The sequence below is a fragment of the Moschus berezovskii genome, chromosome 15 (assembly GCF_049115385.1).
Source record: "Moschus berezovskii isolate FMDL1 chromosome 15, NW_MosBer_1.0, whole genome shotgun sequence".
Taxonomy (NCBI): domain Eukaryota; kingdom Metazoa; phylum Chordata; class Mammalia; order Artiodactyla; family Moschidae; genus Moschus; species Moschus berezovskii.
The window spans coordinates 55252241-55279710 of NC_142474.1; the positions used below are offsets into that span (position 1 = coordinate 55252241).

The 27470-nt window shown below is 39.7% G+C and overlaps 1 protein-coding gene across 4 annotated transcripts; it reads right to left on the bottom strand.

Annotated features, from left to right (window-relative positions):
• Window positions 1-4942: 4942 nt before the first annotated feature.
• SUV39H2 (SUV39H2 histone lysine methyltransferase) lies at window positions 4943-27150 on the bottom strand. 4 transcript variants are annotated; one of them, XM_055429145.2, is made up of 6 exons: window positions 26996-27150; window positions 24135-24280; window positions 10217-10888; window positions 8070-8216; window positions 5898-6027; window positions 4943-5076 (listed from the first exon to the last, which is right to left on the bottom strand). In XM_055429145.2, exons 1-6 carry the CDS (start codon window positions 27024-27026, stop codon window positions 4970-4972), a joined length of 1233 nt encoding a protein of 410 aa, XP_055285120.1. In that variant the 5' UTR covers window positions 27027-27150; the 3' UTR covers window positions 4943-4969. The 4 variants fall into 4 exon arrangements, with proteins under 4 accessions (XP_055285120.1, XP_055285112.1, XP_055285129.1 ...); XM_055429137.2 differs by lacking the exon at window positions 26996-27150 and adding an exon at window positions 26112-26581; XM_055429154.2 differs by lacking the exon at window positions 24135-24280.
• Window positions 27151-27470: the final 320 nt, after the last annotated feature.

Below are 27470 nucleotides of genomic sequence, written 5' to 3' on the forward strand. Positions count from 1 at the left end.
CTATATACTGCCTATAAGAAACTGACTTCAAAAGACTTCAGTAGGTGTACCAGTGAAAGAATGGAAAACTTTACCCTGTAAATGTTACTTAAAGATGCAGTGTCTACATTCTGATGTTAAAAGGTCCAGTTCACTGAGACAGAGTCGAATCCTGAATGAGTAAGTGCCTAACAATGTTTAAATACACAAAGCAAAAACAACGGAAAGACGACAAATGAATTCACGATTACAACTATAATAGAATAAGTTTAGAAAAACAAGCAAGGATATGGAAGCACTGAATGGCACCCTCAACCAACTGGATTTAACTGATAGAAGTACACCTCACAGCAGAATACAAGCTTTTCAAGTTCACACAGGACGATGTTCACCGATGGATCATATCCTAGGTCATAAACACACTTCAAACTTAAGTAAGCTTGAATCTATTACTGTAAACTGATGGCTACAGAAGAAAGTCAGCCCGTTACTTCTACCTCAGGTGTTCCATCATCTTTGAGGATGTTGGCGGAAGACAGTGGTAAAATTAAAACCTACAGAAAATACTTAAAAGGCATTCAGCCTCTTTAAAATTCACCAGTAGGTTATGTTTTTGGATAGTTATGTATGTGCATTTAATATACTTATTCACAGATATTCATAAACACTTTGGTTTGCTGATATTTCATATTAAGAAAGCAAAAGCAGAGCTTTCACTTAAGTGGAGTCTTTAAAAACCAATCTGCAGATCAATGAAACTGAAATGCATTATCACCATGCTGCACTGTAGATAAACCAAAAATAAGCACTGAATCCACAAGACTAACTAAGGTTATAGGACAGAATCAGTGGGAGAGAATACACTGGGTGTTTGGGGAGCCAATACCAAGTGGACCTAGGAAGCCAGCCCTCTCACTTGTCCAGAAGGGAATTTTCCATTCCCAGGTGTTGGGAGGATAAATTAGCCCGTGTCCATTTACATGGGAGGAAAAGTGGACAGTGACTTTTAAGTTTCAGCTCAGAAACTGGCACCAGAGAGGGGTAACCCAACATGATAAGGCTCAGGGCTCAGAGTTGGAGGCCTGGTGCTATTCCTTTCTGTTCTTTGAGGAATATGTTGAACCATAATTTACAGCAAGTGTCTCTGTCCCCAGTCACTCAACAATTAGTTTATTAACATGTACACCAACAGAGACGGGGCTGAGCGTCATAATACCGCTGCTGGTGAAGGAGCTGGAGGACGCAGTTTTAAGGGGACGTGGAACCTTTTTTCTAGCTCAGATGCTACCCTGAGCTTTTGATGAAATACACTCTACAGACTCAGTGTGACTGGGGAAGAATTATGTATTATTCTACTTTGCACAGCTCCCCTATGAGTACCATTACCTAAATTCAACGTGAATATAAAGTCACTAGAGACGACCAATGGCAACTACAAAATGTTCAACTCTCGTAACTACAACTGGCCTATTACAGGAACCCAGAGACTTCATTTTTAATTTTTAGCTCTAAAAATTAATTATACTTCATTATCATAAGTCACATAATCAAATGTAACTACTGTATACATTTGTACATACTCACTGACCCTCAAGACTTCATCTTAACAGTAGAACTTATGATCCAAGGTGGGTGTTCAAAACATGCCTGTAAACATTCTTCTGAATATATTTGTAGTATTTTATAATCACCATCAATTTAATATTCCATATGGCTATATTTTTATTGTTTTATATGTGATTCTAGCATAATAAATGCTAGCTGAAAATTTAATGGCTAAGAGTACTAGAACAGATTTTGATCAAAAACCCTGCTGTGATCACCAAATATTTTACAGTACAGAATAATTACAGCTAATACTGATATATGGCACTTCCTCTGTAACAAGGCTTAATTCTTTCACACTCTTTACTCCTCACAACCACCCTATGAGGTAGGCACATTTACCATCTGCATTCACAAAGGAGGCGGCTAAGGCAGAGGGGTTAGTTCATTAGTAAGATGTGAAGCCAGAACTCAAACAAGGCACTCAGGCACCCCAGGCCTTGCTCTTAACCACTGTGCACTAAAGACTCTCAAAAAGAGCATAAAAGTGGGTAGGATTAATTACACTGGCTATCTGAGTTTTACTTCAAGAACTGTGATGTATAAAATAAGTGAAAAGTCTCAAAATGCCAAGCTATATTATCACAAAAAAACCCCCATGGCTAGCCACATTTCCTTAGGAATCCAGGACTTTGCAGTTTGTTTAAACTAACAGTAGAAACTGATTAAAAAAAACAGTCTGCCTGAAGTTGGTCAAATATGTTAAAAGCAGTCAAGTGTAGTTTCTGATTGTGGGGATGTTAATGTTAACGGCGGCAGTCTAAGCCCATTTCTTCAGTGTGTTTAGGGAAGACAGCACCAACCTCCTCGACTCATGAGAAGCATAGGAGGACGTACACAGGGCCCAAGACTTGCTCAAAGGTTATCAGCTCTAACTCTAAAACTCCTCTGCACTTCCAGGCAGATCTTAGCAAAATTGTTTAAGTACTTGGTGACTAATGATGCTCAAAAAATTTAAGCATCCATCTACCTTATGCTAAGTACAAAATGGTACTTTAATATTCAAATGCATGAGCCATGACAATAATAAAACTTTCTTAAAAGTAATATTTAAAAGAATGGTATAAACCTTTGGTTAATCTCAGTAACAGGTAGTCAGGAATGCATCAATAATTTTCTGCCCCTTTAGCTTTACTGAAAATGACAGTGAAATATTCAGAAATACAGCCAAGGCATAATAAAAGAAAACCAAATGCTAAACTAAATTTATTCTGCTAAGAGAAACTGCTTAACTATAAGTAAGTGCAGTCTAGATTTTGTGCATATGTGGGGAAAAAACCCTGAGCTTACCAACTGTGTGTCAGAATCCTTTCTTGTAGATACTGAAAACAGTGCTATCAATACAACTTGAACAGTGGATTAATTTACAGCATTAACTTGATCTAAATATTGTAAACTTGATCTAAATATTACCTTGCATATTTGCTTGATATTGAGAGAACAAATTCTCACAACTTAGGAAACAAGAAGCTAGATGTTGACTTAAAATAGTTAAAGCTCCTAACAGCTTCATTTAGTTTCTATTATTTTACTGCTTAAGTTCAGCTTTTTTAACGACTCACGGTTAATGCGGGTATTTAAAATGTCAAAAGGTCATTACATTTCTATTATAATAAGGACCAAATGTGAGTTTACCAAAAATAGTCATTTTTCCCTTTGTTCTCCAGCTTTACATTTCTTTAACACAGAGTAGACAAGATCAAATAACTATTCAGCAAAACACTGACCAATGTTACAACTACATCTCGAACCTGTGAGAATTATAAAGTAAGTCTGGCCCCTGGGAGCAGCTGTAAATTTGTGACTTTTTTTAAAAACCACTGACACCTTGTAACTTTTTTTTATATCAAGAACAACAACAAATGGCACTAAAAAATATTTTTTTCTTTGACACCTCCAAATTTTGGTAAGCAGATATACTCTGAGGCTCCAAACATGTAAACAGTTCGCCCCGTACTATGAAAAAGCAAAGTCCTGTGACAGCAATATTAACAAAGTGGAGCTTCTCCCAAGAAGAGAGGTTAAGGATTAAGAGGTGAAATGCTGCATTCTTGAAGTCAGTTCAGTTTTACCCAAGGGTTCTGTGGGTCAGAATACCAAAAGCCAGACTTAGCTGCTGCATTCACTGTCATGTTGGACACCATGTCCCAGGATCTGAGGGAGATGAAAATAGTTTTTTCCCCAACTGAGGTTTCACTATGTAGGAAAAAACAAAACCCCCCTGCCCTAAACAATAAATATAGTCACTTCAGTCTTCAGAGTTCAAGTAATAAATGGTCTCATAATTCAGACACACACTTTGGCCAAGCCAAGTTTAGCTTTATCACATTAAAAAAATTCACGTATAAAATAAGTATCAGTTCAAAATATAGATCACTTCTTGAGAAAGGCATGCAGGCCCTTTATTAATTATAAAAATAATTAAATTTAGTGGCAAGGAAATGTTAAAACTACTTGAAATTCAGAAGATGCAATGTTAACTATTGTGTGGAACATTATCATTACATACAGCTGCTCTAAAGATATATCTTGTTTTTACTGTGGAGACCAGAGGTATTCAGCAGAGATCGCCTGATTCATGGTACCAAGAGGGTCCTATAAAGTGCTCCATCTCCCCTGCTTGGCACTCCAAAAGACCCTCATGGCCCCATGCCCCATCCTTTCTAAGAAGCGTTATCAGCCAGCCATTCTAGAATTTTAGGAAAACTTCAGATACCTTTCTTCTACAAGATTAAAAAATCTTTTTACTGGTTCAGATATCCACCCCTCCTACTGGTCTAGATTGCTTCAAAATATTAAATCAAGCTGTACTTAAATTTTTTTACATTAAATTTTAGACCTTAAATTTCTATATCATTAAGATGCCAATGTTTTAATGAAAGTAGAAAATAGAGTATAATTCAGAATCACCTGTTTGTCTCAAATACAAGTACAAAGAGTTGCAAGTAGGTAAACAGGAATGACAATAACAAAAATAGAACTTGTGTATTTGTCCAATATGAATTAACTCTATTTCTCCATATTCAAGGTGTATGGCAAATTGAATGTTCAATCTTAGCAACTGTTACATCATCAGTTTAACACTTAAACACTGAAGAAGGCATTTCTCTATATTCACATAGATTTCCTCTTAAGTATATAGCTGTTGATTTGCAAATAGTTTTCATGTTTGGTATCTAACCACTGAATATGTATATTTAGAATTAGTCTATATGACCCTATGTTCCTCTCTTCAAAAGTAATGCATTTGGTCAATAGTCTGAAATGTGAATTGTAAATCATCGTCGTGTATAATCTTGATAATATGAAAACAGTCCAAAATACTTTTAAAATGTTAACATTAGAAAAAACACTAAAATTGTCATAAGTTCTATTTCCTGAAAATTCAGTTGAGGTAACCTCTGCAAGTCACAGCTCCACATTTGCACACAGTTCTGGCCCTCTTTTTGGCTGGGCTGTGGTCAATAGAATCTGAAGATACATCTCCAGAACCTGGACACATAGAAAAAGAAATACAGGAGAAAGAGTTAAGACAATTCACAATGAGTTTCAAATTTTGTATCAGTTATAAGTAAGTGTGAATATTCAGAGACAAATCATTATGAAATGTCATGAAAGGATGGTATAGGCTAGTCAGAGGTAAAGTGTTTATTACCTGGTATTTATGAGGATGGATTTGTGAAATGATGAAACTTTACTAGTAAAATTCAATATACAAGCATTCATTTCATAAATTTCTTAAGAGCCATAAAGCAAAGTCAAATAGTAACAATATGTAAAGGGCATCATAATTAGAAAAACAGTATATGTGTTTTCTTTCCTAAGCAAAGAAAATAGTAAAGCACATAAAATTAAGTGTTCACAGTGAAGCAAAGAGAATTCAATGTTCTTTTTAAAAGCCAGATTCAAGTAGGAATGGAATAAGCTCATATGATTTACACCATGTTTTCAATCTTTTGAATATACATTTTAGTAAACATTCAGAAATGTAAGGCTGAAAATGTTTTAAATACAAGTAATACTGAAAAAAGATCTTATAATAAATAAGCTTCTATATGGAAGTTCTGAAAAAAGCAGGCAGAAACATGATGTAAAGAAACAGCATTACTCAGCCCCCAAGGTCAGGCAGACCTGGATTCTAGCATTAGCTCTATCACATTTGCTTTGTGCCCTTGATTGAAAAGACAAACTCTTATAGCCTTTCTTCCCCCTTTCTATTTAGTTAGTATTTAGTTTGGTTCAGATGTTCTAAGGTCTTCTAATTAGATTTTTCACACTGAAGTTCCATCAAAGAAACTATTTGAAAACCATACCTTTCATTTGATAATCAAAAGTGAGTTCTTCTCCAGCATTGATAGTTCTTGTGGAAAATAATGCTATTCGGGGAAGACGGGTATCGAGGTTATCAATGAAAACATTGAACACCTGAAGGTTTGGGTCACACTAAAAAGGAACATGAGATCCCACTTAAGTAAAAATGACATGAATAAGCTCTTCTATACGCTGTGTGAAATCATTAATTTCCCAGAGTATTAGTGTTAAATTCTATGAGAAATTAAGTGGCTTACTGTTTAGAGGGTTTTGAGGCATGCACACTGAAAAACAGTGTTCCCTTACAGAAAATTTCAGACATAAACCTAGAGAAAATAAGTTCACATACATCCACTATGCAGCTTCAAGGACTATTAACATTTTTGTCATTCTTGTTTCATCTAATCCCAACTTCTTGTTTCTGGAGAATTTTAATGCAAGTATTAGATAATATTTCACATGTAAATATTTTAGTAAGGCATATATATATATATATATTGCTTGTTTCTAAAATTTTTAATATTTTTGGAGAATGTTTGACAGCAGTAACTAAAATCATGGGAAGTAAAACTGCAGATAACCAGGGACTACTGTATCAAAGTTTATTGAAAAGCCTAGAAACAGTCAAAAAAGGCCCACGCAGAACATCTAGAAATAGAAATAGATTATTAAAAGTAAAAGATGCTCTGCCGCTGCTGCCAAGTCGCTTCAGTTGTGTCCGACTCTTAGCGACCCCATGGACTGCAGCCTACCAGGCTCCTCTGTCCGTGGGATTTTCCAGGCAAGAGTACTGAGTGGGTTGCCATTGCCTTCTCCAAAAAGGTGCTCTGCTGCTGCTAAGTCACTTCAGTCGTGTCCGACTCTGTGTGACCCCCTAGATGGAAGCCCACCAGGCTCCCCCGTCCCTGGGACTCTCCAGGCAAGAACACTGGAGTGGGTTGCCATTTCCTTCTCCAGTGTGTGAAAGTGAAAAGTGAAAGTGAAGTCGCTCAGTCGTGTCCGACCCTTAGTGACCCCACGGACTGCAGCCTACCAGGCTGCTCCATCCATGGGATTTTCTAGGCAAGAGTACTGGAGTGGCTTGCCATTGCCTTCTCCGAAAGATGTTCTAGTAAGGCTTAAACAACTGCAGTAACTGTTCTTAAAAAATCAAATCATGCAATTTCATACTGCATGGAGTTTCATTTCTTAAAACTTTTGATTGGAATTATTCAGCATTTTGAGAACTCTACACTAAATTCTAGAATATGCAAGAAAGATCCAGTGAATCATACTAAGAAATAAAAATGACTGTTTAATTGTCCTTGAATAGAGTATCTATTTGGAAAGCATTTTATCATTAAGAAAAAAATTAAATGTTTAAGTAAACCAGAAAACTAAGATGTCAGAAGGTCTCTGGTATTTCATTACTCATCATAAACTAGTTTCTTGGTATAAAACCCACCAAAAGATTATCATGGTCTACCCTCCTTCTATGGTCAACTATAACACTGTGAGATACATTTTCCTCATATCTATAAAATAGACAATGCCAATCTCACAAGCCTAAAACTTTGTTATCCATCGAGCACTAAAGAGGTGTCTAGTAACTCCTAACCTCCCTAGTAGTTTTTATAGAGTGTAAGTTTCTGGAGTTAAGGTTCTAACTGTATTCTAAGTTCATTTCAAATAAGAATTAAGAATACTAATTCATAATTTGGAAAAGTAGCCCTAAATACTTCAGAACTCTAGAAATCCTAAAATTTTATAAAAACGTTAACATGTTTACATTTTAAGAGAACACAGCAATCTTTCTTTAGTCATACATCCTAAATCTAGCTGTGTTAACTTCTGCAACCCATACAGCTGTGTTAATTCTTCAACATTTTATCTCTTAACTCCTCTGGTGATTAATTGCCTTCTCTATATGAGGATAATACCTATCTTATAAAATTGTTGGAAAGGTTAAATGAAGTAATACATGCAAAGATTCTTAAAATGGATAGTATTTGTTAGGCACCTTGAATTTTCCTAAAAGAGCAGTAATACCAGGAACAGAAAAGTCCCTTGTATTAAAATACTTTGGAAATAATGAAAAAGTATATTATCCCTCAAGTACAATCTTTTAAAGCAGTACTAATTAGTCCTGTCTACAGTAAGTAGTCCTAGTCCTGTCTATAATAAGTATCTCTTACACTGTGATTCACAAAATGAGACACATTTCCGTATCGAGCTGCATCCACCGTGAATTCATCAGATTCATAGTCCAGATCAAAGAGATATGTGATTCCTTTGTTGTCATATAACTGCCCACGTCTCTCAGCTTCCTCACTGGTGATTACCTAAAAAGAAAAAACTATAGTATATTATATAGCTGTTGCTGAACTGAAGAAACATTCATCCATAAATTTATTTATTAATGGCCTTCAAGTGCATAAAAAGAAATAAAATATCATCAAAATAAACATTTGCTTTCAAAATAAACATTTACATAAACTAGAAAAACTAGATGAAAAGAGGTGGGGAAACAAGAGGAGAAAATGAGGGTGCTAAGTACGACCATTTAAATGAGAATTAGGACAACCCAAAAGTACCAAGCTGAAATAGTATACTACTTTGGTTCTAATTTATTTATATGTTCAATATATCAGTACAGGAGCCACACAAGGATAGCTCTTTGTAGAACACACCAGAATGTAAAGAGCTAAGTTTACAAGTATCTGTGCTCTAAAGCATAATTTTCCTATAATTAACCTATATGTAGTTACAAATGGAAATTAGTTGCAAATATAGGAGAGAAGGTATGTTAAATCCACAGTTAACTGTATGGCAAGTTTAGTTTTGTAGAACAGGTGGTTTTCATGAAATTCTGCAACTCACAACCATCATCTGTATAGTTCCGCTCTGAAGAACACAGCTTCACCACATGCTCAGATTAAGAAACCAAAAATGTCTCAAGTGATTCATGGTGGCAACCAACTTCAGCTGCATTTATTAAACTCAAAGAGAATGATTTGATTATATGAGATCCAGTCTCCTGAATAGTGATTTATAATAATCCGCCATTGTCTAAAAATTTAAGGATCAAAATAGGGATGCAATTTAACCTGAGAATTCTGGGTGAATGCAGATACTTAAAGGTGATCCAATTCCAAACAACTAAAATATCTGAGTTGACAACCCCAGATATGTAGTCACACTTGGATTTTTCTAGCCACAGCCTCTCCCACCATTCAGTCTGGGGAAGAATGGTGCAGGGGTCAAGGTTCTAGAGCCTTGGTTTTGAATCTTGGTTCTTTGTTACTATTAAGTGATCCTGGGTGAGTTGCTTAATTTTTCTCTGTGCCTCAGTTTCCTCCTGTATAATAATGGAGAGAATGCTGCCACGTCATAGAGTTGTTGACAGAATAGTATGCGGTAAATACTATTTTCTGTATATCTACATTGCATGTATAAAAACAAATTTGCTTAGTATTTGGTAATTTAGAGAACAGTCTTTGTAGCTGAGTTTACAAAGAATTTGGATGTTCCTTGCTGGAAGGTGCAATATATGTTTTTATGTGTATTTTACAGTACTTGCTCATAAAACGTCCATTTACTTCGCAATCTTTCCTCCTGATACAAAATTGAGTTTTGCCGACTATACAGAAACATATTTGGCCAAATGGATGAAGTGAATTACAGTTTAACAGTTTCCAGAGCCCAGCCTGGTACTCTGTGACGACCGAGGAGGGTGGGATGCGGGGAGGGAGCTGTCAGAGGGAGGGGGTAGGGACACATGTATATATGACTGTTTTGCGTTGTTGTACAGCAGAAACCGACACAACATAGTAAAGCAATTTTCCTCCAATTAAAAAGAAACCCCCCCCAGCCCCAAAGTCTCCAAATCAGGATGTATTTACAGCAGAAACCGACACAACATAGTAAAGCAATTTTCCTCCAATTAAAAAGAAACCCGCCCCCAGCCCCAAAGTCTCCAAATCAGGATGTATTTAGATCTGATTTTCAAAACTGTCTTAGGACTCTTGTGTAAAAACAGTTGTCACATTTTCACATTTACAAAGGCCGGTTTCAGTGACCGTGACTATGGGTGTTTGTTGAAAGGTGACTGCTACATTTGTCATTATGTATTTATATATATGTTTATATATATGTTCTGAGTCATATTCAAGTTTATATTTTTAATGATGCCAGTGAACCATTCTTTCAAACCTGAAATTTGTACATATTTCCAACGATAATATCGAAACATACCAAATGTTTGTCACTGAGGTTAAAAAGGTAACTTTTCAAAAGCATAAACCTTCCTTGTACATTATCTGCTGAGAAAAAGTGAACGTACCTCTCCAACATATTCCATGACAAAACTCATTCTTTTAATCTTCACAAGGGTTTTTACACCCCAGCCACAGCCATTGCTAGTTCGAAAGATGCAAAGTGAATACTGTGTGCCTTTCTGTACGATCCTGTTGGGACAGTCAGGTCCACATTGACACCTTGAGTTGCACTCGTAAATGGGGGTACCAGGTGGGATTTTAATTTGTTGATTTTTATTATAAGCCAAAAGAACTCCAGCTTCAGCAGGACAACATTTTTCAAAGAAGCAATCTGTGCATGAACAACCAAAGGTAGCTTCATTTACTAAGCTGATTCCAGGAGCTGGTTTGTATTCATTAATGTAGTAGAAGTCTGAAGGGGGCCCCTCTAAGTCCACAGTATTTTCAACAAAAATCATTCCTTTGTGAGTCTTCCTTCTGTTGAGTTCATCCTGCCATCTCTGCAGGGCTATCCTTTGTTTAGCCTTCTTTACAATGTATTCAGCAACAGCAGGTTTCAAGGCTCTGTGATTTTCTTTTAGAGTTATTGCTTTGCGTTTCTTTACCTGAGATAAATAATTATGCTTGTCATTAGAGAACTGCTGAAGTAGTAATGGGCACTTGAGATTTTGCAAAGGTTCCCAAGTATTTGTAGAATCTGGCCATCCTTTCCATTTTACAAGATAATATTCCATATCCTTAAAATATAAAAGAAAATGCAAATCAGATTATGACATATCCATGTACCAAAAATAATTTAATATCTTGAAAGGTATTCATTATTATTTTTTTCTTAATAAAGTTCATAGTACATAGTTACAGGTTAATAGCAGATGAAATACAAATCATAAAACAAAGCTGTTTTCCTTTATATTACATAAAATATGTACAGAAAACTTAGATATAGCATAATGTTTGACCACAGGCAAGAAAGTCACACCTGGAGAAAGATAAAAGTACTGAAATTCATGAATATGTTACCAGTGATCAAGTTAAACAAAACAGTATTTATCTTTATATGGAAATAAGCTATACCAAAACGAATTTATGACACAGGTCAGTGGCTTGCTTGGCCAGCACAGCTGCAAGCACCTTCTAAGGTCTGTAATAACCGATTCAATGGACATGAACTTGGGCAAACTCCAGGAGATAGTGAGGGACAGGGAGGCCTGGAGTGCTTCAGTCCATGGGATCACAAAGAGTTGGGACATGACTGGGTGACTGAACAGCAACAAGGTCTATAATTTAATATTTCACACTGGATATGAGGGTAGTTCTTTTTCATTAATGTCCAGGACACACCTCCCTAGATTTTCTAGGGTGAACTGTCTCGGTCATTCCTGGCTGCATGTTGCTGCTGAATGTGGCTGGTCCCAACTGAGATGTGCTCTATGTGTAATATACATTGCGCTTCAAAGACTAAGCACAAAAATAATGTAAAGTATTTAATTTAAAAAAAAGCATTGATTACACATGGAAATAATATTTGGGGTTAAATTAAATGTATTAGTGAAAGAAGTTTCACCTGGTTCTTTCCATTTTGTTTAACACAGTTATGAGAAAATTTTTTTTTTAATTATAGTTGTCTTTTGGTATTCACCAGAGGATTGGTTTCAGGACCCCTCTCAGATACTAAAATCCACTATGTTCAAGTCCCAAATGTAAAATGGCATAGTATTTGCATACAACCTACTTGTATACTTTAAATCATCTCTAGATCTAATATAATGTGAATGCTATATAAATAGTTGCCAGCGCACAGCAAATTCAAGTTTTGCTTTGCAACTTTCTCTTTTTCAAATATTTTCTCTCTGAGGTTAGTTGCATCCTGTGGTGTAGTACCTGGGTATCGGATACAGAGGGCCGACTGTATACACCTGTAGTTTGTATCATATTTCTATTGAACAGCACAATTCCAGAGACTTGCCTGTAGCTGGATTAGGTGACAGGCCCTCAAAGGACCAAAGATCAAATATTTTGATTTATCCTTCAGACTGCTGTTGGTCACCATGGTACCCGAAATCCTGCTTTCTCACCCCAGGAGTTGGCTGTGTCTTCTTCCCAATGCTATACTAAGTTTCTCTTTAAAAAGGTAGTCTAGTGTCTGTGCATGTGTGCTAAGTTGCTTCCACTGTGTCTGACTCTGTGCGACCCTATGGACTGTAGCCTGCCAGGCTCCTCTGTCCATGGGATTCTCCAGGCAAGAATACTGGAGTGGCTTGCCATTTCCTCCTCCAGGGGATGTTCCCAACCCAGTGATCAAACCTGGGTCTCCTACATCTGCATTGGCAGGCAGAAGTCTAGTGTACATACTGTACATAATAAATTATTCAAGTAAAGTCTCAATTTTCTTTGTTCTTTAGAATAGCGAACATATACCCATGAGTGCTAGGGTAAAATGTCTTCTGAAATATAAAGTAATTAAACTGCATTCTATATATATTTTATTATATATATATATTTTAAAATATATATTAATATACATTTTATATTTATATAATATTAATATATATATTATATATATTATATATATATTTTAATTCATAGATATTGATAAAAAATTAACTGGGATGATTTTATTTCCCCTGAAATTTTAAATAGAGATTTTATTATAAAGTTAGTTAGGGTGTCTTAGTAGTTCTAGTTTATTATGACCTGGCAGGTCCAGAAAATGTACTGAGGCACAATGGAGTAAGGAGCATTAAGGTAGCCTTGCAGGAGATCACCTGGCTAGTCAGAGAGCTTATCTCCATGTTTTATTATATTCTACTTAATACACAATAATGCTTGTTAATGAAAAGAGCTCTGCTTCTTTGTGAAAATGGTAAAATGTTTAGTCCAAAAAAAAGTGATTAAATTATGGCATGAACATATGCACAAAAACTGTACTTCTATGAAAATATATACTATGATTCCAGGAAAAAAAAAAGCTTAGACATATATTGAAGTGTCGTCAAACTGGCTTACTAAAACATAACATGGGTCTCCCTCCTGTCAGGTGACTACAATTTGCAATTGTTGTTAGCATATATATGCTCAGTAACAATGAGGACTGGAGAAGGCAATGGCAAGCCACTCCAGTACTCTTGCCTAGAAAATCCCATGGATGGAGGAGCCTGGTGGGCTGCAGTCCGTGGGGTTGCTAAGGGTCGGATACGACTGAGCGACTTCACTTTCACACATTGGAGAAGGAAATGGCAACCCACTCCAGTGTTCTTGCCTGGAGAATCCCAGGGACGGGGGAGCCTGGTGGGCTTCCGTCTATGGGGTCACACAGAGTTGGACACGACTGAAGTGACTTAGCAGCAGCAGCAGCAGCAACATTACCTATTCCCCTTAATTATAAATAAAAGTTACATTTTTCTGATTCCAAAATAAAACAGTGCAACCCTGGTCCTCTTTTTTTCCTGCTACAGTTTTTCCTACCTTAGCCCTGAGTTATACACCAAAAGTTGCCAGCAAACAATGAAAGAAACACTAAAAACACTAAGCCACTGAAGTCGGCTTTCAGAATAATATGATGAGTCATTTGCATTTTTAGTGATTATTTTGTATGTTAATCACATTGTACCTACTTAACTTATGGATGGTAAAGGTGCTTCTAAAGTATGAGTGCTATGTAAATATTAGTAACATTTTATTTCTACTTTGTAGATTTCTCTTTCATTTTATAAGCCTCATTTTACTTTTTATATAAAAATTTGCATTTTGAAAAATAAGATAATTTTATCCAGAAATCCATTTGACTTAAATGCAATGACTTCAATATCCTAAAGTCTCAAAAGTAAAAAATTTCTTAAGTCTCACAGGATGTCAATATCTTATTCAGACATGCAGTCAACTCTTGATTACCTATTAAAATGGAGTGGAGTCATAAAAATGATCCATTAATCACTCCTGTATAATTTGGAATGCATCATATGAAATTTTTTCTTCACGACATTTTCCCCCACTATGTTTGGCTTAGGTTAAATTCATTCAAATATTTTAGTGTTTATAACGAGCATATGGAAGTTCAGTCACTAGGGGGCGGGATGAGATGTAAGATACTATTAGCCTTTAGGTGTAAAATCTCACTGGGAAAGGAAAGCAGTAGTATGTAAAATAAAGAGCAGTGCAAGGTGGCACAACTTTAAAGGCCAAAAAAAGTAAGACAATAAATACCACTAAAACATAAAGAAGGAAATCAATACAGGTCAATGAGAAAAAGGCACAGATGAAGTAGAACAAACTACGCTGTGAAAGACTGATAGCGTTTGTTGGGCAGGCAGGATGAGCAACACAAGCGAAGCCTGGAGCTAAGATTTGCATGAAGTATCCAGAAAACAGTGAAGAGACAGATTTAGCTAGCTTTGAGGTTGAGAACACTGAAGCGAGAGATTAAACTGCAACAGCAAGGGAAGAGCAAATTTGGGACAGCCTTGAACACCTGACTGAGGCATCGGAGCTTTATTGTAGGCCAATGGTTTTAACAACTCTTAGAAACCATGGTGTTTCTGTAGGAAGTGTCATTCAAAATAAATACATTTAATTGTATCTTGTCTTATAGAACATTTTACCAATCTTCTAACTGCCAAACCAACTCAGTCCTCATCTGACCATTCCTTAGGCTTTGATATCATAGTTTTCTCTTCATTTTTGTTCCTTCTCTGCCTTCTTTGCTGAGATCTCTGCTCATCACTTAAAACAATGTAGTCACTCAGGATTCTGTCCTTGGTCCCTTTTCACACTAAACAAGTGTTTGTCTCTTTTGAGAATCTCCAGAAAGCTACAGACTTTACCCGATCAAAAGTTACATGTATGATACAATGGGTAATTTCAGGATATTTGGATTCTAAGAATTCTTCCTCTAAACATTCTCTCTGGGCAATCTCATTACTCCAACGGTTTTAACTGTACGCTGACACTCCCAAAATTTTAGCTGCAACCCCACAGAGTCAACGACCTACTGGATGTGCAGTAGGTTCTTAATCTACCCACAGGGGACTCACCACTGTTGTTCCTGAACAGTTTCCCTCTGTATTCTCATCAAAGCAGCCTTACCCCATCTACCTGGTCACACAAGTTGGAAATCAGGAGGTCAATCTCATGTCTTTCTTCCCTCCAATCCCCCATCAGCAAGCTTCCTTACATCCTTTCCTCCATCTCTAGTAACATAATGCTAATCACTTCAAACCTTCAGTCTTGCCTAGATTATGGCACTGATCTCCTACTGGTTTCCCTGACTCCAGACTAACAACAATCCATCTGTCCTTCTCTACTAAAGTGTAGATTTTTAATAAAAGCAAAAAGCACCCCCCCACTACAGTACCAGTCATTCTGTTATTTTCTTGCTTAAAAATTCTAATGGCTTCCCCACTACCTAAAGAATTAACTCAAACTTCCAATTATAACAAAGATTATTCTTGATTGGGTCTTTGATGCTCCCCCGACTCAGGGTTCCAATATGGCCCCATTCACATACCACCCTCCAGTCACACTGACCTGCTGTTTTCCTACCTTTATGTTGCTCTGTTCACACAGTTATTTCTAGTTACAATGTCTGCTTCCATTTGTCTATTGAACATCTATCTCAGTCTCATCTTTTCTGTGTAAGAAAAACTCACCCATTTTTAAAACTCAGCTCAAATGTCATCTCTCCCGTGGAGTCTTCCTTGTCACTCTTGCCCAAGGAGGACTGATTATTGCCAACCTGTGTTCCCATTTCTAATGGAAACTATTGGGTTAGCCAAAAAGTTTGTTAGGGTTTTCTGTACGATCTGATGGACAAACCCAAACAAACATTTTGGCCAACTCAATATAAGTCATTTGCAGGATGGAAGCAATCTTTTCCTGGTAGCCCTAGCACCAAGCACAATTCCCCACTATATCCTAGGCACTTACTAAACGTTTCTGAATGTATAACAAAAAAATGTGACTACTAATATGTACACAATATTAAAAAATCACAATAGTAACCATATGAATCCTTAAATACAAGCTGTTCAACTTAACCTGAAGATAACAATTCATGGTTTTTTTTTTTTAATGTCTGTTAGTATCTGTTACCTATTGCCTGTAGCCAGTAAGAGGTAACAAGCACAAACTCTTTAAAATGCATACATGTGGGAGCACAAAAAAGAAAAACAATTAAAAAAATCTACCTCTCATTAGCTAATTTTCCCCTGCAAGTTTTGAGATCATAATATTCAATATTAATGGTAGAACAGCAGGAATCTGAATATGAAAATCACACTGTTACACGGGAACACAGTTTGAGAATTATTCTGGTCAATGGAAAGTCACTGGATTTTCACACCACTAACTGAGATAGTGTATGTATTGTAAGGATTGGGTTAGAGGCCCAAAACTGACACAAATGAGCAACATGACCCTGGAAAAGTCTTCTTGGAGCTCTGTTTTCGTGACCTCTAAAATTTAAGTTTTAGTCTAATGATTTGTATTATTCCATTTCTTAACAAACCACCCTAAATGCAGATGTCTTTAAGGAATATGACTATGGTGAAATGTGGATATTTTGTTAACATGTGTCATTTAGTCTAGTGCTAGTCCTAGAGATAGAGAATGACCTGGAAACTTTAAGAAGTTAAACCTTTAGGTAATATTTCTTTACCATCTGATTCCTAAAGACTTCTTCTCTGATGAGCTGAGTTTGTCAATAAAGAGCACCCACAGTTTTGTTACAAATTTTTCTGCATGAAGGGGCAACATGGCAAACGTGGCATTAAAAAAAAAAAAAAATCACACAGCACCGAGACTCCAATTCACATCCTTTGAGTTCCACTGGACCCCAACAGGAGCCCACCATGGTTACCGTCCCGTTGTTCCCCCAGTTGGTATTCCTTCCCCGTTCTGAGTTGGCTATTCCAGACCTTCTCCCTTTTCTTCCGGGTCCCTATCCCCGCCTCCCCTATTATTTTCGGGAGCACACAGTCCTGACTTTCCATCCTTCCATGGACGTGGAACTAGAGACAAAGGAGACCGTGGATACAGCAGGAGAGATGCCCTTCCTCCATCAATTCCTTCCCTTTCCTGTCCCTTCAGTTTCTTGCTCTCTCCTGATTTTCACTAGCATCTGACTCACCCTTATTTTTTAAAAGCAAAATTAAAGTAAACCTCCTTTGAGATATAAATGCTTGTATAAAGAAGGGACCCCCTAAAAGATATGATACATTACTAAAAGTTTAGAGATCAGGGACTAAGATCATGGGGTGTAAGATTTTTTTTTTCCAGTATAAAATGCTTTATAACATTCAACTTTTAAAATCACATTATCTAGTCAGATTTTTTTAAATTAAATTATCAGCACTCTTAGACCCTACACATCCCTTCTTGAAAGCGAGAGTTCTTGAAAAGTTGCCCACATTACTTGACCTTACTTTCTCATTTCCAGCTTATTCTTTAATTCATTCTATTTTGGCTTCTTCTATCCAAACCACAGAAATGCTCTAAGGGCATCAGTGACCTGTCCACTGCTCAGTCCAGAGGGTAATGTTCTCCTTCTGCTTTGACCCCGCTGGTCATGACTCTGTTTTGCTGACAAGATCTGCTCCTCAGGCTTCTATGGTTTACTCTTCTGATTCTCCTACCTTTCTTGCCAGTTTTTGCCTGTCCTTGGACAGCTCTTCCCTGTGAGTACCCCTTCCTGTTCCTCAATCTTGGCTCCTCTCCCATTTTTTTTGCGTGGATTACTACAACGGCCTGATATCCTTTCAATCCACTCATGGTGCAACAGCCCCCTCCCTGACCCCTCTTCCCCCATGTCACTCCCCTGATCAGAACTTAAAGTCAAGAATTCCTCTCTCTGCCTACAAGAAGTAGCACTTTCTGGGCCCTGCCCCATCCTTCCAGCCTCATTTCAATCCTTCTGGCTTACTATGTTCCATCCATACTTCAAAGTCTTTGCAGGAGTCAGGCTCTCTTCCGACTCAGGACCTTTCCTCATTATCTCTACACCCTTTAGTACTAAGTCTGAAATCAGCTCCTCATAAACAACTGCCTACTCTCTCCAGGATGAGCAACAGCCTTCTGTTACACTAGCCTCATCTCAACTATTATTAAGTTCTTGGTACGATGATAGTTAAGGTTTTTCTACATTCACTAAAAGGCAAACTCCATGATGGCAGGGACCATACTTCTGTGTCATTCACCGCTGAGACTGCTAGTGCCCAGGGTGTGACATGATAGGCGGCAGAAGACTGGAAAAGTATCTGCGGGTTAACGAAGGAGTAAGTGTACCCAGTCCCGGGGCTTCAGTCCCCATTCTTCCACCAATCACTTCAAGGGCAATGTCACCAGTCAGTTCTCACTCTTGATTTAACGCCACATTTCCAACCACCTGTCTTCCTCAAGTTGGCTTAGAGGGTAAAGAGTCTGCCTGCAATGCAGGAGACCTGGGTTTGATCCCTGGGTCGGGAAGATCCCCTGGAGAAAGAAAGGGCAACCCACTCCAGTACTCTTGCCTAGAAAATCCCATGGTCGGAGGAGCCTGGTAGGCTACAGTCCATGGGGTCTCAAAGAGTCAGACACAACTGAGCGACTTAAATTCACTTCACTTCCAACCACCTACTGGTCAGTTCACACTTAAATGTTCTCAACCTTCTTTTCCAACCTCAATCTGGCCCCCTATCCTACTCCTCCTTATACAAGCCTCATCTTCCTGTATTCCTGGGTCTTGGTGAACAGGACTACCACCAACACCACTGCAAGCTTTCCAGTGCTGGATCCCCAGGCAACTCCGACTGCTAAACCACAGACTGAAATTTTACATCCTTGATAATTAAGCAAATCATCTACTTCTTTTCATCTTGTTACTACTTTAGTTCAAACACAATCACTTCTCGCCTACAACAGCCTTTCAGAACACGTAAGCTGTACATGTGTCATTTCCCTTCCTGCTAATCCGCTCTCTCCCTTACTGAGAAGAGAAAACCCTCTGAATATAGTGTCACACTTTTTAGACACTGCTCTCTACAGCAGGACGGCTGGAGTTCCTTCACTTGTCTCTCACCATCTCCAAATCCCAGCTCCTTCCCCTCCATTCTCTGTGCTAAAGCCTTAAGGAAAGACTCCGCTAGTCATTTATGAGGCCCCAGCTGGATGTTATCTTTTCAGGGAAGCCTTCTCTGAGCCAGCCTAGGCCTTCCTCCCACCAATCGTGTCAAGATGTCTGTCCTAGCGCTTATTAGTCTATACAGCATTGGATGGTTTACTTATCAATCTTGAGTTCCTTAAGGTTAGGGACCATTTCTCATTAATCTCTATGTTCCCGTTGCCTAATGTGGCACCTGATACACAGAAGAATCTCAAATGTTTACTGAGTAAGACTACAGAAAGATGAACCAACCAACATTAGTCAGTAAATTGGTGCTGTTATTTAAGCATGAAGCTATGACGACCTGGTCCAACGGTCATTGTGAGGACTGGAGAAACCACTGACATAAAAAACCAATTCATCAACCATGGACTAAATACCCACTGTATGCTACAGTTTATAGTAAGACATAGTCTTGGCCCTCAAATGGTTGATAGTTAAGCAGGGAAGGTATGAAACAAAGCCACAAAATGTGAAAAGGTTTAGAATAATGACAACAACAGTGCTTATCCTGAATATAAAGAAAGAAATTTTGCTGAGGGGCGGAAGGAAGGAGGCTCTGGGGTTTGTGTAACCTTGCAGCTGAACTTGCAGGCATGTAGGATTTTGCAAAGGAGAGAAGAAAAACAATGTTTCAGAGAGAGAACTGGATGAGAAAAGTCAAAAGGCACGGAGGTGCATGATGTGTTCAGGAGTTAGAATATAAGCTCTGTCTGTTAAACTAAATTCTCAATGCTCAGAAGAGTGCTCAGCTCATACTACACATTCAGTAAGCCTTAGCTACATGGAAGAATTTTATAGCATATCAGTGTGGTTGCAAGTAAGATATGTTATAGGAGATGAAGCTGGGAAGGGGGTTGGAGGCCCGATGACAGAGAACATCAGTCCAAAGGGACTCAGCTTAGATTGGCAGACACCAGGGAGCCACTGAAAGGGCTAAAGGAAGGTCCCTGTGCAATCAGAGCTGTGTTTCAGAAACTCTAATGACTCTGAAGAATATGGTGCTGAGACAATCTCTTTTATGAGCTAAATGGAGGGGAATATGTAAGAAAAGGACAGGGTCATAAGATCTCTCACCTGCCCTGACTGTAAGACAGAGAGACTGACAGAAAAGGTAGACATATACTGAAGTAATACTGGCTTACAGATTCAATAATCTGTGTTAGGCAGGAGAAGAAGTGAGGGACAGAAGTGGGTTGTGGAGGAGATACGTGTGGGAAGCGTGCTTATTCCAAAGTAAGAAACCAAAAGGAGAAGGTTGAAGGAGAAACTAACAGCAAAAGTTACCCAAACTGAACTGTAAGACTCAGAATTCTGAGTAAGAAAAAAGATTGGCAGCTCCTTCAATGTAAGCACAGATTCCTTGGTAATTAACTATTAAAGTGCAACAGGAGACATATGGTCTCTAAGAGGTAGAGACCATATAATCAGATGACCTATTAGATTTAGAGGGTAGGGAGGAAAGACTCATTTATAAGGATAGGTCACTTATAATTCTATGAAGCTAGATAGGGGACACTAGGTCAGGATGCAGGTTTGATGGGGAAACTGGGTACAGTTTTGAATATGTTCAATGTGGTTACCTACAGGGTGCCCAGTTTGAAATGAAGCTCAGAAAGAAAACAATGTCTCACAGAGATTTGAGGGTCACTAGCCAAATAAATGTAAGTAGAAACCACCGAGAAGAGGTCATCTACAGAGCAGCTTCCAGGTGAGAAGAGGGCCAAGGAGAGTGCCTTGGAGATGATGTATCGACATTTCAGAGGAAGGACAGGTAACAGACAGTAAAGGAGCTTCAGAAAGAACATTAAGAGAAACCGGTGGTGAAAAGGAATGGAGACTGAGGTGAGAAAGAATGACGACAGCACATGCTGCTACCACACGACCAGCACGGGTCAGTCTGCCAACAGAAACCCTATGAGGTTGGTACTTTCCACTCATCTCAGGGAAGAAACTGAAGGAAAGAGAACCAGGTATATATTGAAGGTCATGAACCTAGTACATGGTAGAGCTGGAATCTGAACCCAGGCAGTCTCTCCAGGACAAGAGGTTCAAGGAAGAAAGAGTGGCCAACAGGGGAGGATGTCACAAAGAAGGAGAGTAGACCTGAGGGCCACAAATGCAGCAATTGGGAGGCCACTGACAGGGGCGTAAGTCAGAATGGAGTGGGTTAAAAAGACGGGAAACTACAAGCAAGCTACAGCACAAATTTTTTGCAATCTGTGTATCTGATAAGGGACTATCTAGAATACATCAAGAACTAGTACAACTCAGTAAGAAAATGACAACCCAATTCAAAAAAATAGGTAGGGGCTCCCCTGGTGATATGGTGGTTAAGAATCAGCCTGCCAATGGAGGGAACACAGATTCCATCCCTGGTCCGAGAAGACCCTACATGCACGGGACAACTAAGCCCGTGCACCGTTAACCCTGAACCTGTGCCCTAGAGCCTGGCTCCACAACAAGAGAAGCCACCAGAGTGAGAAGCCAGAGCACCACAACTGGAGAGTAGCCCCTGCTCGATGCAACTAGAGAAAGTCTGCACAGCAGTGAAGACTTGGTGCAGCCAAAAATAAATAATAAATTTTTAAAAACTTTAAAAAATAGGTAAAGGATCTGCAGAGACAGTTCTCTAAAGAAGATATACAAATGGCTATAAGCACTGGAGAAGATGTTCAGCATCATTAGCCAAAAGAGAAATGCAAATCAAAAGAACGAGATGTTCCACACCCACTAGGACAGCTATAATCAAAAAGTCAGATAACAGGTATTGGTGAAGATGTGGAGAAATCAAAATCTTCATACACTGGTGGTGGGAAGGTAAAATGGTGAGGTCACTTTAGAAAACAGTTTGGCAGTTCCTCAGATGGTTAAACCAGAGGTACCATATGACCCAACAGGTCATCTCCTCAGTTTATATCCAAGAAAAATGAAAACATGCCCACACCAAGACTTGCACGTGAATGTTCATAACATTATCTATAACAGCCCCCAGAGAGAAACAACCCAAATGTCCAAGAAGTAATGAATAGATGAATCAAATGTGCTATGTCCATATAATGACATATTTGGCAATAAAGAAGGTACTGACATATGTTACAGTATGAATGAACCTTGAAAATATTATGCTAAGTGCAAGAAGCCAATCATAAAGGACCACATACATACTGTATGATTCCATGTACATGAAATGTCCAAATAGGGACATCTATTGAGACAGAAAGTAGACTAGTGGTTGCTGAGGGTTAATGGGAAAAAGATCTGGAGAGGTTTGGGGGGGTGATGGCTAAGCAGTACAGGGTTTCTTTTTAGGTTAATGAAAATGTGCAACCACCACTATAACCAATTTTAGAATAATTCTGTGAGTGTGCAAAAAGTTTTGAATTATACAGCTTTAACTTGTGAATTGTAGGGTATGTGAATCGTGTCAATAAAGCTGTATTTAAAAGTTGATGGGAAATGAGGAAGAAGGAAAAGAGGAAATGCTTGAGTGGGGACGCTAGATCAAAGAAAGATTAGGGAAAATCTGATTTATCAATTAAGATAAACCAGTGGAAAAATAGCACTTGATTAAAAAAAAAAAGACATTAAAGATTAAGCAAAGTTCTAAAGGGGATGGGCAGTGGAAAGAAAAGAAAAATAGGTGCAACCTCTGAACAAAGATACAGATAACTGGTGTGAAGTAAGTTGAGAGTTCATACTTGAAGGATCCAAAGAGGTAGAAGTCTGCAGCTGAGTATGAGAGGGTGAGGGTCAGAGTAAGAAGTCCAGAAAAGTTATAACTGGGAAAACTGATGACAAGAATGGAAGAAGCAAGCAAAAGATAAAAAGCTTGTCCAGTGGAACTGAGCAGTGTGAGAACAGAAATAATACGTTGACCCCTGCAGCTATACTGGTCAGGCAAGAGTTTATAAACCAAAATGGCAGATGACTGGGCTGTTTGGGGGCTGAAGACTGCAACCTTGAGTACAGAGAGTGCTGACAGTGTAGGTAAAATTGTGTTGTTGTTTAGTTGCTAGGTAGGTGAGTGAGGAAGCCAGTGAGACCAAAAGAAGATGGATGTTTCAAAGGAAGAATTCGATTTAATGGCAGAATCCACATGGAAGATGAAAGAGAAGGAAAACAAGGAAACAGGATTTCTGATTCATTCATCCAGAAGAACTGACAGATAAACAACCAGAGTTCTTACAGAATAGGTAGGCAATGGAGAGATGAATTACCCAAAAGTATATGGTAAAGTTTAGATTGTAAGAGCTTCTTGAAGAACAACCCTGTCATTTTCAAGAGAAACAGAAATACAGGGAGGCCCAGGGAAGTTAAATGGCTTTTCTGGAGTCACAAGGTACTAGGCGAAGGCTACAAATGACTGAACTCCAGGCTGTTCTACTGCATACCAAAACCTCATTGCTATCTGGAGTTTGAAAGGACAGCGGGAAATACAAATGGTGATGCTTCTTGAGGTTTGGTAACATTAAAATTGGCTTGAATTTCTAGGTTCATCTCAGGTGATAGTGGGGAAATATGATTCAGGAACAAAACGAATGACAGGAGAAGCCAATCTGCGCTAAAACATTCGCTCTGGTAATCCACATGGAGATAATCAAGAGTTGGATGTAGAATGACATAAGCACCTTGAAATATTTGAATGTAAGAACATTTTATGCTTCAAAATCCTCTCCATGTTAGTTGGCAAAACAGATGACAGGACATAAAAATTTATCATGGCTAAGAATTGTAACCATTAAGAAGAGCTTTGCAAACTTTTAAGGTTATTTTTATGTTACAGAAATATGAAATGCTAAAGGGAGGTCTGATTAGGTCTCTTTTAAGGGTCTAGATATTTGCCTTACCTTTACTACCTTGTAGTCACACAAGTATTCCACCTCATAATTGTTTAGATTCCTTTTGGTGATTCCAATCGATTTACATGTGAGCTTTTCTTTTCTACATAATTCCTGAAGAGTATCAAGTGAAACTAGGCAAGGCACACACCAAGCTACAATAAGAAAATAGAATTCTTTACTAATGAAATAGCTACTCAATTAAAATAAAATGAAACAAAAAATCTTGATTTCTATATCCCCACCCTTCAACTGGCAATTTTATAAGACTAAAAATTCAAGAAATCATTTACATGTCTAAGAAAATTTAACCACTGAAGAACTACTTTGGTAAATATTTCTTCCTGGATTTTCTCATGTGTCTCTGCCCTACCATATCAATTTCCACTAGGCCACCTGAACAAAATGCTTCATGTCTATAAGCTTTCATAAGATTACACATAGATAGGGTGAGATAGTATTTTTAACTTTTTCATTGTATTCTATATAGAATTGCTGTTTTAGTCAAATATAGACCTCCAGCACAAAATTATTAGTTAGAGGTACATCTTAAATATATTTAAAAATAATCTTACATTGTTAAAAAGTAATTTTCCCTTTCTCTTTGTCCAGCAATAAGAACTGAAATCTAATTCTATAGTTATATACTCGTGACATCATATGATCCACTTTTCCCATTTTGGAAGGTTGTATGAAATCTTAACTTCAATTTTGCCCATGCAGCAATGTAGTCTAGCAAGGTAAACTAACCCAAGGGCTACAATAAAATAATGAAGAGTATATTGAGTTTTGTAATACTCACTTCCTGTATTGTTTTCAAAGCCAAGGATGGCAGTACAGAGTATTCAATTTACACCAAGCCTGAAGAAAATTAGATACACTCATCATCAACCTTCTAGAAGCCAGTAACAGTGCTGTGGAAGAGTCTACCCTCAAATTCCTGTTAAGAGTATGCCACCACACTGCATTAAAAATAGGTTAACACAGGGTGGTGAGCCAGCGGAAAACTCCAAGCTCCCAATACAGGGGCCCAGATTCAATCCTGGTCAGAGAACTAGATCCCATATGCTGCATCTAAGATAGAAGATCCCGTGTACCTGCAACTAAAACCTGGCACAGCCAAATTAAGTAAATAAATATTTTTTTAACACAAACTGACGTTTAGAAACACAGAATAAACCTGGCTTTCTGGCTAGTGCCACGAGAAGCACCAGAGGATCAAGGGTCCTCTGTTCCAGCCCCCGCGAGGCCACCTAGCTACATGACTTTAGGGAGGTTTCCACCTTTCTGGGTTTCAGCTTAACTGAAAAAAATGTGAGGGCTAGAATAAACTGGGAGTAAACCAAACAAAATCCATTAGTAAACGCACACTTTACTTGGCAGCTCTCCAAGGTAGTTGTGATAACCTTTTGGGTTTGGAGGTAATTGCCCAGGAAGAGAGAAGAGCTGTTCCTAGTATACCCGTTCCTCGCCCTCCCAAACTAACCCAGGGGTCTCATGGTCAGGAAACCTGAAATATGATTTCCAGCCGCCCCTCCTCCTGCCCCGCCAAAAAAAGAACTCAATTCTAGATCAAAAAAGTGAAATGTATTTTCCCCTAAAAAATTTGAGGGGCGACTGAACTGAACTGATTGGGGGTAGGAGAGTGGTGGAAATACAAACCACCCCTTATATCCATCCCTTCCATTTAAAAAGCCTCAGGATGTTTTGTGTAGAGTTAGCCTCGTTATGCTGATCACCTGGACTTTCTACCCAAGGTGTATCTGTCTGCTGTTCCTACCCATTTCACTTAGTGCAAGTAACAGAAGAATTCAAGACGCAACTCTCCACGGAAATGGTAGTTTTGAGAGTAAGAAAACTTGAAACACACGACACCGCCACCCCCCTGGTAACCAATCTGTCTCTAATAACGTAGAAAGAGAATTCATTGGTTAAGAGTAAACATTTCATGACCACCACAAAAACTTGACGCTAGTTCACACTAACCCCTAGCGGAGGAAAAGTTGGGCGATAATGAGTCCATAATCCATGCGGAGAGGCGCAGAGCTGGAAAACACCTTTCCGTTTCAGAAGGCATTGAAAGTTCCAGTCTTGGAGCGCGCGCACAAACACACGTTCAGCACCCAATTCTTTGGCGACCACGGAAACAGCACGCACGTTCCCTCCCGGCGGGGATGACGATTCCCGTGAGCCAGGGGCTACCGCCTCCAGTACCCACTTAGTGGGACTTCCTCCAAAGGGGAAGCGGTCCTCCCCGTGCGTCCGAACAGGGGAACATCCTCACTCATCTCCTTTCTTAGCCTTCACACCTCTCTTAGCCCCGACCGCTCTCTGCTCCTCCGGCACTGAGGTCACACCCACACCACAGGGATCCTCCCGCTGCCAGTTCCAAAGCTAGCCCGACCGCAAACTTCCCGCTCAAACCATCACAAAGGAGTCGCGCCCGCCTCGTGTCCACGGACCTCGAGCCGCGCAAGGATCCGCCGGAACCACCCGGAAGCCCCCAAACGGCGGTCGGGCGGGGTGGGGTTTCGGGGCCGGCCCGCGGCGGGGGCTGGGCCGCCGGGTCCGGGGGACGGCCGCGGAGGGCGGGGGCCGGGCCTCGCGGGGGCCGGGCGCGGGAAGAGACTGCGGGCAGCAGGCGGGCCGGGCCGCGAGGGTCAGCGGCCCGGGGCAGGGAGGGGCCCGCGGCGTCTGGGGGCCGCAGTGTCAGCCGCGCGGAAGGCGACGTCTCGCCGCGCGGCGCCGCGGACGGCCCGCGCGTTCCGGCCCGCGCGTTCCGGCCCGCGCGTTCCGGCCCCGCTTCCCGGGCCTCGGGAGTTTGCCCGGCGGATAGGGGACAGTGCGGGGCGCCGCTCTGCAGCCCTCACCTCCTGGCGCCTCGGCCCCGGCCGCCGCCATCTTGAGGAGCTTTCATTCAAACTGGCGCGGTCAGACGGGATAGCTCAGCTGGCCCAACGCCCCGCCCCCGCACAGCCCGCGCGGAACTCGGGAGCCCGGGCGGGGGCCTGGAACCCGCGAGGCGTCCTGACGTCAGCGGCGGCCGTCCCAGCCGCGGCGGCGAGTGCGCCTGCGCCCCAAGTCTATCGCGGGGACCGCGCGGACGGGGGCGGAGCAAGCGGTCGGAATCTGGGAGCGCTCGCCTAGGTGAGCGGCCACCTGCCCTGGCCTGGCTGGCTGAGCGCCTAGTTCAGGGAACGGGCATCAGTCAGGCTTTCCTACGGTAATTATTTCTTCTGCTTGGGCGCTGCGTGTGCAGAATTCCAAGCGCAGTGTACGTTTCTCCCCATCATAATTGTTCCTCAGCCACCTGACCCAACAAACCCTTGTTTCCTAGGCTCTGCC